General features: G+C 37.3%; 1 protein-coding gene across 1 annotated transcript in view; it reads right to left on the bottom strand.

Moving 5' to 3' along the window:
- Positions 1–12,063, bottom strand: part of FBXL2 (F-box and leucine-rich repeat protein 2) — a 49,280-nt gene extending 37,217 nt beyond the window's left edge. Inside the window, exons 1-2 of the mRNA XM_009895034.1 lie at positions 12,016–12,063; positions 3,081–3,142 (exon numbers count right to left, since the gene is read on the bottom strand). Of these exons, the coding sequence (XP_009893336.1) occupies positions 3,081–3,142; positions 12,016–12,063 (110 nt within the window). The remainder of the gene's footprint in view (positions 1–3,080; positions 3,143–12,015) is intronic.
- Between the last annotated feature and the right edge of the window lie 1,432 nt (positions 12,064–13,495).

Here is a 13,495-nt window from a genome sequence, read left to right as displayed (position 1 = left end):
GTTATAGTCAGATTACAGAAGTTTAAATACTTGATGCAAATGAGAACAAGACCAATTCTTACAATAAAAGAAATTGTGTTTACATTTCATTTCCAGATATTTGTAATAAGATATTAACGACTCTTTTTCCATGTATCAAATTTTATATTATTTTTAAACAGACCTGTAGTGCTTTCCAACAGTTTTCATACATATAAGCAAGCAAGAAAACTAAGTGCATTTGATGATACTTTCAACAGTATTTACTATTCAGTTCTGGCACTGTGAGTAAAAGGTTTCCACTGCAATGGTTTGCTTTCCTTTTAATTAAAAGGTAGACATCATGGTGTAGGCACATTAACATTGTAAAAATAATTAGAATACTAATTACACTCAGTGGGGCAATATTTAATCTCTCCTGTCATAACCATATGGCAAGACAATTTTAAAACATGTTGTAGCATGAGCATAAACTGTTTTAGGAGTTGCAAGACATTCAAGCTCAGTCTTACAAAAGCATTTATGTGCAAGGGCATAAAACAAATTCCCCACCGATATTCCTTTAAACAGCCAGATTTGCACCCCTAAATTTCCCTAGGTATCTACACTCTGCATGAGAACTCAGACCCTCATCCCATCATAACACTCTCTAACATGCTCTGCCTTTGGCCTTGTGAGTTTGTCTCTGCAGCAGCACAATTTCAACAGGCAGTTTACAGTGCGTCTCTCCCACCCATCCCCTTCCCCTCCATTCCAAAGCCCTGATGGTCAGCACAATATTGTGGGTGCTATGAAATGTCGACTCTATTTCTCTTTGGCTACGGGCAGCCCACCACCTGAGCCCCAGCATTCAGCATGAGATCATCGTGATCTTTACAGAGAAAGCCAACTGTCCCAATTCAGTTTCTCAGATCATCAACTCTTCTGGTTACAGCTGTAATGCTGCTTTGGTAGATCACTGTGCAATTGCAAAGAGGACATATGTGCACAAGAACTAGATGGTTGGATGGATCAGCTCTGTGTATGCTTGGCCTGGGCTATTTTATTTTGTCATGCCAGCCCCAGGAAGCCCTTCAAGCATGCAAAAGGCTTCTTTACACACTGCCACAATAGTGTAGTGGCAGTGCCTAGCTGCACCGCTTCCTCAGTTGGTGGAATCCAAGGTGAGCCTATATATCCTCCCAAGTTGCTCTGTAAGAAGTTATCTTGAATACAAGAGCTAACAGACAAGCCACTGGTACTATCCAATTATTTGCACATGGGTTTTTTTCCTGCCAAATTCTTTACAATGTCCTGTATAGTAAGATATATGTTGGAATAAACATACTGCTCAATGAAGACAAGCAAGCTACTCCCTATGTAACATTTTAAAGAACTTACCAAATTTGGTGTTGGAATACACAATTCAAGAAATTGACACCTAGAAGTTAGATGCAGGAATTCTCACAGTAAACCTCAACAAATTAATTTTATAGAAGCTACTCATGTAATTAGCATAGACACAATAATTTAGGAATTTTATATCTATATAGCTTCACAGGTATTTTCATTTTATCCTACAATGAAAACTGAGGTATACTACATAATCAGTAGGTTCTTTCAAAAGATGTCTTTACTATCTATCTATTACTATGCATAATAACTTCTCACTGTCTAAACCACATCAACACATTCTGTTGAATTACTTAAATAGGATACTTAGAACCCATTAACAGTGAACAGGAAAGTCATTTCTACAGATATTTGGAGAGTTCTACTGCTAGAAAAGAAGTGCTTGCAGATTATGATACTTTGCTAAGGAGGCAGCATATTAAATTTACTTTTATCCTGTGGTTCATGTGTGGCATTGAGTGCAACAAAGCAAAGTTATTAGAATTTCTGTTCAGGGCATCGTTCACTGACACATCTCTTTTAATCACATTTTCTAAACAGTTCTACGAGTCCAATTTACAACACTGTCACCACATGGAGTATTTCTCAACAAAAATGAAAACCTTTTTAAAATCCAGTTCTTTTAACAACAGACTGCTTCTGTAATACCACCAAGAGAGCACTGTGATAGTGCAGGCACTAAAAAAAAAAACTCATAATGCTTTAAGAGCACTTTCATCAGACACAAGATGCAAAATACCATTACTTGAGACATTTTCCCACTTCAAATCAAACACGAAGCAATGACATACATACAAGCTAACCCAAACAATCTCTTTAGTCTGTTAGATCAGCTCAATTTTAATAACACCATCACTAAAACCTGTAATTGTATCATTATAAATGAACACTTTTTTTTTTTTTATTCTCTCTTTCTTTCCCCTCAAAGAGTGGGCTGTAACAAAACCTATATGCAGGCACAGAAGACGTTGCTGAGTTGGTTCAATTCCAGCTCTGAAGCGGTCACATCCAGTTGAGCAGTATCTCCACCTTTGGCAGTTTACACTTTGCTTGAAATCAACTTTCAACAACATGAGAGCATGAAGACATCCATCAGTGTCTCAACCACAGGCTGAACTTACTGATTTTGGTGTTGTAGCTAACTCCTGCAAAGATGATCAAGTCACACATCAGCAAGCTGATGAAATTTATGACTAGCCGAATGACAAACCCTCCTGTTGGTTCTACCTTATATAACACAGAGTGGCAGTAATGGTAAAGGGCAGCGGTTTTCACTGCAGCGACTTTCAAAGCTTTGAAGTTGAATTTATATTTTGTTATAACAAAGTTCACGACACAAAGAGCGTGAACTACATTAGAGAAAGGTTTATAGGCTCTTCAAACAGATAAAACATTGTGCAGTGTGGAAGAGTTGACTATTCTGTACACCAAAGATTTTTGGGCATTTTATTTCATTTCTTTTTCTGCTATGTAAGGAAAAGATCACTATTAAATGACATCTTCCGTAGTACAGTATAATTTGAACACATTAAAACAAATTAATACTAACCAAAAGACAAGTTCAAGAATTCCAAGAATTAAATCAGATACATTGCTATTTATTTCAAGACAGATTTAAGAAAGAATGAATACCATTTGATAGCCTTCAAGCCACATAAGCAATATATGATCCTCAGGCTTTTATTCCTTGACACATTATGTAGAATTACCTTAACAGAAGTTCTTTGGGTAGTTTTTTGTTAATAAGGGCTTCATCATTATTTGAGAAAACCTGGAAACAGAAAGAAAAAACATCACTTAAAAAGACCAAGAGGAAAAACAGCTTTTAGAGAACCTTCTCACCTTCTACTTAGGTGCTTAATTCTTTTAAATTACTGTTAATGTCAAGTTTTCAACATGTTTGTTGGTAGTACTATAAAACTACTTCAATATACACAACAGGGCCACGTGCACGCAAACACCTGCTCTTCCCCAGTGCTAAGATTTAACTGCACAAAAATTAATAATCATTAAACAAGCAATCAGAAGCTACACTTACACCCCATAAAGAAGTATTCTAGGCAGTAGTAAAGCTTCTAGCAATAGCAAGACACATACAAACATGCAATAGTTGCAGGATCCTAAAACTGTCCCATTACAGAAAACAGAAACTGGACACTTTCCAGTTCTTTGGGTCCCTGTCTTCACTGTCTACAGCGTAAATTCTTCGGCCGTGGCATGTCAAGACAGATAAACTATAATAATCTAAGGATTTAAAGAATTAACTGCCACAGATATGACAGTGGTATGACAGCAACTGCTATACAAGCAAGAGAAGCACCTCCAGAAATGCTACAAACAGAAAACACCTTTCACCCAGAACTTTATATTACTAACGTATCTCCTAAGAGAAAAAAAAGTGGAGAGACTGAAAGAAAATACCCAAGTGAAAAAGCAGGCAATACTAAGATTATATAAGAAAAAGTTTCCATAAGAGGAGAAAAGGATCAGTCAACAGTTAAATAGAAATACTAAAGGGAGGAGATATTGACCAGACTTACAACTTATTGTAAATATTTAAGTTTGAGAAATTTTGCCAGAGGAATGCAGCAATAAACAAAACAGAAGGTGATTCAGATTTTAAGGAACCATGGCACAGACCAGAAGTCACAAGCAACCACTTCCCCTGTAAAGACAAGACTTTAATGGACTCCATTTGCTGTTTGCATTACCAGAAACAAAAGCTAGAAAGAGGAATCCAGAATAGCCAAGAGTTTTCTGAATGCTAAAAGGTAAATTTGAAAACCACACAAAATAGAAACATGAAACGCAACTGGAAGAAATCTTTCCCCTGTCCTTAACTAAAAATACGCTGTTCCTGACTCAAGCATCAGGGTATTACCCCTTGTCCATCCTACCATCAACACATATGACATACTTGGTAACTCTTTGCTTTGCTTCTTGGTTGACAAAAAAGGAAGCTTGACAAAAAAGGAACCACCACAAGAGCTGGTTCTGAAAAAAGGTACATCAAGTAAAGAATGAAAAAAAAGCTGAATATAAGCTGGGCTCTGTCTTCATAAAAAAAAAAAAAAAGGAGAGAGCAGAAAGTACACATCTGAGAATTCTGAAAATAGTTCCATAAAAAATACTGTAAGTTTAGAAAACTTGAATTTCCTTCTGGCTGCCATCAAGAACCCTTTTTCTCTTCCAGTAAATCTTAGGTTGATCTCAGGTCAAACTGCATACTACTGTTTCTCAATTTTGACACAACAGCAAAAGCCACTTTCTTCATCCACCAGCTCTGTGCACAGTTATCCACACATCTAAGAACAATAAAACTGTCAACTTTCAAAAAGGACCAATAAGTTTAATCAAGCTTCCTTTTCCTGCAACTGGAGCAGCACAATTATTCACAGACTACTGACTGTAGACATTCAAACCGTTAAACACCTATGCATACATACATTTCAATAAGACAATTCTCCTTCCTTCTTGGAGAGACATTCTTGGCTTTAAGCAGTTCCACATGGCTGACCACAGGTTCAGGTTTGCTCTGGTTCTGCTTTGTATCCGATACCCATTGCTGTCACTATTTTCAGCCTTTATGCCGAAATACATTATGTACATCAACACTGGTTTTAAATCTGTTTGACTGCTTCTGAGCTTGGCAATTCATAGATTTATGAATTATCGGCACATATGCCATCTTAATATTACATGCCACTCATGGTTTGCAGCTTATAGCCTGAAAACAATAGTATATATTGGGATGATTTTTTAGAAGAACAGCCAAAACATAGGCCTAATTGTACTTACTTCAGCACTCATTCAGAAAAGTGAGACACATATCCCATCCTCATAGAACTTAGGATCACTAAAGAGCAAAGTGCGGAAATATTCTTCTGCATTACAGGTTAAAAAAAATTAAGTTGCAAAAAAGGAAGTTACCTCCGTGACAGCACACAAGGTCTGTGGTAAAACAGACAAGTGAACTTAGATCTCATTAATTCTCATCCAGAATCTCAACATTCAGTATCATAGATGACTAAAAAATCTTCTTTCAACCTAATTATTCTATAGTTGCAGATAATTCCTCAAAAGTTACATCATCTAGCACACACTTCCCACTTACATGCATAAGTATATATTTTTCTATAAAGCTACTTTGCAGACCACTACTAGTTTACATGTGTGCCATCGCTTTGCCAGTTCAAAAGCTCTCATTATCTGCTTTTTCTTTAGACTACAGATTCCCAGATGTACAGTAACATGGATACATGCTCACTGTGTGAAGGTGTCACAGCATTTAAGTTAGTAACTTGCTCACACCTTACTATTTAATACATACAGCTACACTGTATTCTCAAGACTTTTGAGTATTTCCAACTACTCATCAACTCCTGCATTAAAAAGCCAAATCACTACAAATCATAGCACAGGCTTTTGGGAACAGTAAGTATTTTTCTACTGAGGCCAAGCTAAAATTCTAAACCTACAACCAAACCAGCAACTCTTATGGGAAAATAGCTTATAATCTCTATATGTTTATGTGAGCTATCTTTAGACTCTTAACTTAAAGTTGGACAGCCAAACTCTTTTGAATACATGACAGCAGATATGACTAATATGGCTGCATTTAGGAATCTCAGCTAAAATCAAAACCATGCAGCTTTTACTACTGAATAAGAAGTGTGTGACTTGCCCAGCCACACAAAGTACCACGCCTGCTACACAAGTCCCAGACGAGGCCACAGATTCAAAGCTGTTTTCCCTCGAAGACTAAGTTTTACGTGTTCTTGTATGCATTAGCTATAGTTATCATATCATAAAGTATTATTCTTATGGAATAAGAATATTTAGAAAAATGAAAATGTCTCTTTAAAGTACTATTTTACTCTGAAAAAAGTATATTAGTCTCTAGAGTCATACTGCATTTAAACCTCAGAAGAAGAGAGGAACGTCTTTAAAGGCTCTTCAATACTAGTTTTCCCCCAAATGAAGAACAGGCACAGGATAACTGGGGTAGTCATCTTGTAGATGAACATTTGTAACGTGATTTTGAATGTGTGCAAGCGGAGAGAAAAGAGAGAAGGTGCAAACAGGATAATGCATTTATTCTTTCAACATTTCCTGATAATCTAAAACTTCCATAAATGAAATAAATACTGAGTACATTTATGTATCACCTCTCTGAAGTATACACTGCCATCCCTTTTATTTTTTACTTGATTTTTATCACGTAACTTCTGTTTTTCTGTGTCTATTTATTAAAAAAAAAAAAAAACAAAACCAATCAGTCAAGGAAGTGTTCAATCGCTGTAAAAAATATTCTAATAATCTTGTCAAATATGATTTCTTTTTCTTCAATTACAGATAGTGCTGACAATGACATGCTCTCAAAATACCTGTATACAATAATACAAGAATATTTCTTCTTTCTTTGCTTTTGTATTTGGTAGTAAGTTTGACTGTGTTAATAACAAGGTACCTCAAACTCTAGAAAGTTGTGGTTTTAACTGTATAAAAATCTGAAATACAACAGACAAATCCGTGCACAAGGAAAACTAGGTGAGATTGAACATATGTAATAAACGTTACTCTAAAATCAGCTCTAAATTTCCTGTAAACGTAAGGATAGCGAAAATCTCTACATTCCTAAAAGGAATTGCGAGAACAAACAAAACAAAACCCACAAGAGAAAACGGTAATTGTTTATTACTTGAATCTTGAGCCATTTTTTACATTCCTTAACTGACCTCTCTTGGTGTTAACTTCACTGTACTTTTGAAAGACTGGTTATAATGAGCTAAAGAGGGAGTATTTCCTTAAAACATGTCCTGATACTTGCTTACACTAAATTTCTTCAGCAACTACCACATAATTTTTCTTTTAACTCTTTATTGTATAAATAAAGTATCCATTGTGTAAATCTGCTAAATCTAAAAAGAATAACCTCTCCGGTTTGCTTCCCCTTCCATATTATTAAACATACTAATTGCCACTAATCCTAGAATATAACTTCTTGGTACAACACAGTTAGCTTGCCACAATTAAAAGCACCACATATTCATAGAATGGTTTAGGTTGGAAGGGCCCTTAAAGACCATCTAGTTCCAGCCCCCCTGCCATGGGCAGGGACACCTTCCACTCGACCAGGTTGCTCAAAGCCCCATCCAGCCTGGCCTTGAACACTTCCAATTATGATATTACTCTCTTCTGGTCTAACAGATAGTGATAAAGCTAAGAAATCTTTTCTGATGGAGTTGCGCATTTGTGTTTTGTACCCAGTCTGGCAAAGAACTGTCATATGCTCAAAAAAGTTATTTTTTCTCTACAAAGAAACAAAGGAATATTCATCCTGGTTTATCCTGCTTATCTAAAACACTTAGAAATTCCCTTCAACTAGTATTCCGAGACCAAAATAAAGTTATACTACTAATTTTGTTGATAGACCTTAGGTTTGTTTAATGATGCGATTTCTGTTGCCGTTCAGTCTTTTATTGAAGAGAACTATTTTCTTTACAGATGAAAGTTTTGTTAGTGGCTCAGCCATGATGGCTCTGTTCCACAGAGATATTTATGTACCTAATTTCCACTGAAATTAGCAGATAATGACTTACAATCTGTCAACTTTTCAAATCAAAAGTTATTAAAGACCAGACTCTCGAAAATAGCCTTGCTTAGTAGCATGCTAAAGTGAGTAATTATGGATAAATGTAGATTCAGGAAAGAGGAAAGATGAAGTCTGAGAGACCCCAAAGAACAGCAGCAAAAAGAGAAGACAGATATACTGAAAACAAGGCTGAATTATTTATCAAGTCAGGAATAAAACCCATTGTCACTGGCTCACTGTCACCAAAGGAGACAGTAGTTTACAATTAAATCCATACATTTCCCTTCTCCTATGGTTGACAGAGCAAACGTCCTAAATTGTAAATATTTCCATTTTTAAAAAGCATCAAGTCTTTCAGGTTTTCACTGGCAAGAACAGCATTTATTTAGTATTATTTATGCAGTAATAGGTATTGTAAGAACAAGATGTTTTAAAGGAAAATCTCAACAAAATAAAAGTTTTATTCTGTTCCCCTGATGTGCACATTTTTTTTTTTTACCACACCCAAATCCCACCAGCTTGTTGCACATCTCTCCTCCTCAGTGGAGACACCTTATTGTTGCCTGTGCAATTTCCCCTTCACCATGCTACTGAAATTGCCTCTTGCTAGAGTGGCAGGAAAGCCAGCAGATCAGCTTTGCTACCCAGAGCAGTTCACAAGCACACTAAAGTAACGAATGGCATCCTAAAAAGCTCACCATATAAATACAGCAGAATAATGGAGGAGGAAGAAGAAAAGGGAAAACAATCTTCCTTTACTATACATTTGAGATTATCTCACATGTGACACTACAGAGTGCTCCCTAATTGTCAGAGAATTGCTGCTAGATGGCGCTTCCTCTAGAAACATACAATTAATGCATCTTAGGCAGACTGGCGGAATCATTTAACACCATGCAAGTCGCAAAATGTAACCGTATCCAGGCAACAAAAGGAGTGTTAGGCAAAAGGATATGCATTGCCAACAGAACTGAAATAGGTGATGTCGAAGACACATCAGCTGATGGCACTGGGCTGGTGTTAATTAGAACCCATGGTAAACCTTTCTGTATAATCAATAAAATTACAACACACCAAAGTGAACCTCAAAAAGTGATGCCATCTTGAACCAAGGCCGTCTACAGCAGAGACAGACCGGCACTGTCTTTTATTTCAACACATGGCCACTATCTGCCCCCCAGGTTCTCAATCCTATGCTCCAGCTGCCCACCATGCTCCGTCTCAGGCTTTGACTTTGAGCACTTTACAATTCTAGCCATCCTGTTCTGTCTTGGTCGCTAATCTCTTTTTTTCCTTGGACACCCTCTACCAGAGCCCAGGGCACTGTCTTCAGTAGGCTTGTAGCTTCCTCCTCCCTGCCAGATACCCACTGGATCTTTTGCCCTGGTCTTTCCTCAGGATCTTTTCTTTTCCAGCACATGACAAACTGACTGATCAAAAGCAAATAACACCTCATATGAAAGCCTTTTGTTCTTACTGTGTTGGTCATCTTCAACAGTTAAGGTTCACCTTCAGAGAACAAGATCAAATACACCTGGGAACATCCCTCTGTTTTTCCATAATACCTTCCACTGACCTAGGGCTGCAGTATGACCAGCTATAAGGGTCATACTGCTTTAAAATTTTCCCCCAGAGTAAGTGCTGTCCAATATAAAAAAAACTGCCAGGCAGAAGCAGCTGGCCACACTGCCCACTTTGCTGCTTGGTTTTCTTCCAGAAGAGCCATCATTCTTGTTTTGCCAGCACTGGTATTCATACCACATCATTCACATTTTACTGGAGGGTATCAGTCTGACTCTGCAAGGCCCTGTTCTCACTGGGTGACAGATCAAGGTCATTTGTGAACTTCAGAGCTGATGTCCGCAGCTGCACAATCCTCTAAACTAGCCCCACATATTAAGCACACGTTCACATGCTGCTCTTACCAGCGCTGTTATTTAAGGTGCTGCGACACAGATTTACTTAAACATTACATTCATTGTAAATTCTGATACAAACTGAAGAGGCACGGAATAAACTGAAAGTTGCATAATTTTTTCTGTACCACGTCAACATTTCAGACTGACTTGAGTGTGATAGTTCCTACTTTAACTTGTTAAAAATTATGAAGGTGAAATAATCCAATGGTTTGCAGAATTAGTGATTGACCTAGTTGCTTGCAGGCCTAAAATTCAGTTGAAAGACAGCATTTTTTCAATAGTTGCTATCATGAAACTGATGTTTGGTAGCCTGCATGACAGAAAACATTAGGCTCAATCCAATACCTAACCAAAAGAAGCAGATATTACACTATTATTTGCAAAAAAAGGTTTGCAAGTTCTGCTTCCTCCATGTTACCCTGAGATAGGAACTACATGCAAGACTAATCCTTGATCCAGGTATGATCCACCTACTTCACACTTTGTCTTTAAAAGCATCTTGTTCTAACCACTACCAGAGATGGCAAAAAAATCCTGAACCACATGGAAAAATAAACTACACCTTACCTAACCTTTCATGACTAGAGACTGGTTCAGCTTAGGAAAAAAAATAATAAAATCCAACAACTACTGTTTAAACACTAAAAAATGTGAAAAAAGTTGTTAATTGTATCCCCGTATATTTTATAAACGTACATAAAGAGACAGCTGAAAAAATAGGTTTGACAAAATTTTATCCTTATCATCTGTTAGTCATACACTGATTGACAAATCTTTTCTTCAGTTCGTTCTCTTTTAGAAAAAAAAAAAAAAAGACTGAATATTTCCTTCTTCAGATATCCATTATTCCTCTTTTAAGATTATGCACTTCCAAATAAAAGCAGAACAAATCTTATGAGGAGCTGCTGAGGGAACTGTTTTTTTTTTCGTCTGGAGAAAAGGAGGATCAGGGGAGACCTTATCGCTCTCTCCAACTACCTGAGAGGAGGTTGTAGGGAGGTGGCTGTCAGTCTCTTCTCCCAAGTAACAAGTGATAGGACAAGAGGAAATGACTTCAAGTTACACCAGGGGAGGTTTAGATTGGATATTGGGAAAATCTTTTTCACAGAAAGGGTTATCAAACATCCAAATAGGCTGCCCAGGGAAGTGGTGGAATCGCCATCCCTGGAGGTATTTAAAAGATGGGTAGACATGGTGCTTAGGGACACGGTTTAGTGGTCATTTTGGCAGTGTTAGGTTGATGGTTGGACTCGATGATCCTAAAGGTCCCTTCCAACCTAGACAATTCTATAATTCTATGATGAAGCATCTATGATGAAACACTATTCCTAAAAAAACCCAAAATAAAGCATTCAACTAACAGTCAAATCTACAAATCACTTCAAAGTAGAACATGGGGAAACCCATATCATCTAATTTACGGGCTTGGAGATCAACAGACCTGTGGCAGAAAATTAAAATCAGATGGATGAAGCAGCTGTTGACTGCAGCCCATTACAAGGGTAGATGACACATGGTACAAATTATTTGCTTTCTTTTTCTTGAGCACGCAAATAACAAATCCCTCCTTCAGCATCAAGCAGAAACTCAAATGCTATTTGCAAAAGCCTAAGTTCAAAACACCTGAGAAAGGTACTTTCCTTTGACCACTCAAGTAACATTCAGATAACTACTACAATATATCAAGTCATGAAGCAGAAATACTGGAATACATTCTAAGGCAGCTTCCACCACAACATTCACAGGGACCGTGTGCTCAAATTATGATTTGCATCATCACAAAAATAATCCATTTGGTTTCATGCAGTCTTGCAGAATCATGCTACGTAATACACATTCTCAGACATTCAGAGCATGATACATTTCTGAAAAAACAAGCTGAGAGAAAAGCTGATGTCCATTTGTTTTAATGCAGCAGTATTTGGTTAGGGATAGACAGTCTCAGCTATCCAAATGTAATCCACATCATAGATTCATCAGAGTCCTTAGGAGTACACCTTTCAAAACTCCTCCTCTGAATCATCACTTCTGCATATAGTTGTTTTTACTGCCATACATATGGCTAAGTTTTATTCGCAGTCTTCAGTATTACCATACAAACTAACACACTGATGGCATGACAATGGAGACCTGAAATCCCTCCCGAGAGCGCTCATAGAGACTCTGCTGCAGGTCCATTTCCCCAGGAGTCTGCACCATTCTAATTTGGACTGACACAGTCCTGCCTCAAGTCACGCAATCCCACATCCAGAAAGTCAATTCTTTTTCTCACTGTACTTAGCTCAAACTGTAAATGAAATTACAGCTTAAGTCCTTACTGCATGGTTAAAGCAGAACCCCTTCTTCCAAGCACCTGTGAAACAAAAGTTTTGAGTACTAATATTTCCCCCCCCAACATAACTGCTCTTCAAAAATATATTTGAGACTTAAAAGGTATATAGTTCATTACAGAAATTACTCCATAGCTTCTACAAAGCCATTTCAAAGCAGTGCTTGATCTGCATCAAAAACACTATCTCAGAACTGATGCTTCCCCTAGTACTGAGAGTATGAAATCTTTATGATGAAGTGCAAGCCTTCTCTGCAAGGGAATCTCCCTAGAGTATGAACCAGGAAAAAAAAAAGATGACAAAACCTGTGTTGCGGCTGCACATGCCATATATGTAGTGTATTATTAATAAAACGTTTCAGTTATAAGAGACAAAATTAGGTACCTCTTCATGATTACAAGCAGCAATTATAACTGACTTCAAAGGAAACAGCATCATAGTAGCATTTCCAAAACATCTTTTTCAAAGTGTTTCAAGAAAGGTAAGAGGTTGAGATTTAGAGGAGAAACTGGAAACTCACGTAGTTGATAGTATTTGCCAATGTTTACAGTTCTTGAAATTCTGCAGAAATAAAATAACCTTGATACTTTTGCTTAAGAAGTAGATTATAGACCATTTGCAGAATTACAAGCACACTCAGATATTTTGTCCCTTAATATTCAGATAACTACTACATTACATCAAGTCATAATATGGAAATGCCTTTCACCTGTGAAGCTCTGACCTCAGTTTCAACCTCTGAAGACAGACAAACTTGACATACTGGTAGAGTTTCACATTTATGCAGATTTGATCATGTCTTGTCTCCTTATTGATTTAAATTTACAGAACATACTGGTTAACCAGTTCAACAGCAATCAAATCCAATGAAAACAGAGTTTACTATTTCCTTCTGCCTGAAGGAGAACGCAGGAAAACACTGGGATAGAAAAAGAGAGTATACCATAAAGTATGGCCAATATTTTAAGGGTAGCAGCTTGATACCAAATTTTAAGTACTTTCTTGTGGGCTACACAGCAGCAGCTTGTGGTTCCAAGTAGTCATAAATGTGCAAGCCTAGAAAAGGGCACATTTCCAGTTCCAGTCCTTCTCTGGCACAAATGCAGAGGTTCCTCCAAGGCACTGGTAACCCAGAGGGAATAATTCAAGACATTGGCTGTAGTTGATTGTATCAGCTGAGATGCCCTTGTATTTTAAACAACACAACTATAATTGCATTTCCATTACCTCTCCGTACCCAACAGAAATTATTTTAGCCCATTTAAAGGCTTAAATTCATA

This window comes from Charadrius vociferus, unplaced genomic scaffold (assembly GCF_000708025.1).
Source record: "Charadrius vociferus isolate BGI_N301 unplaced genomic scaffold, ASM70802v2 scaffold51, whole genome shotgun sequence".
Taxonomy (NCBI): Eukaryota; Metazoa; Chordata; class Aves; order Charadriiformes; family Charadriidae; genus Charadrius; species Charadrius vociferus.
Note: the sequence above shows the minus strand (reverse complement) of the source record. Positions and strands in the feature narration are given on the sequence as shown.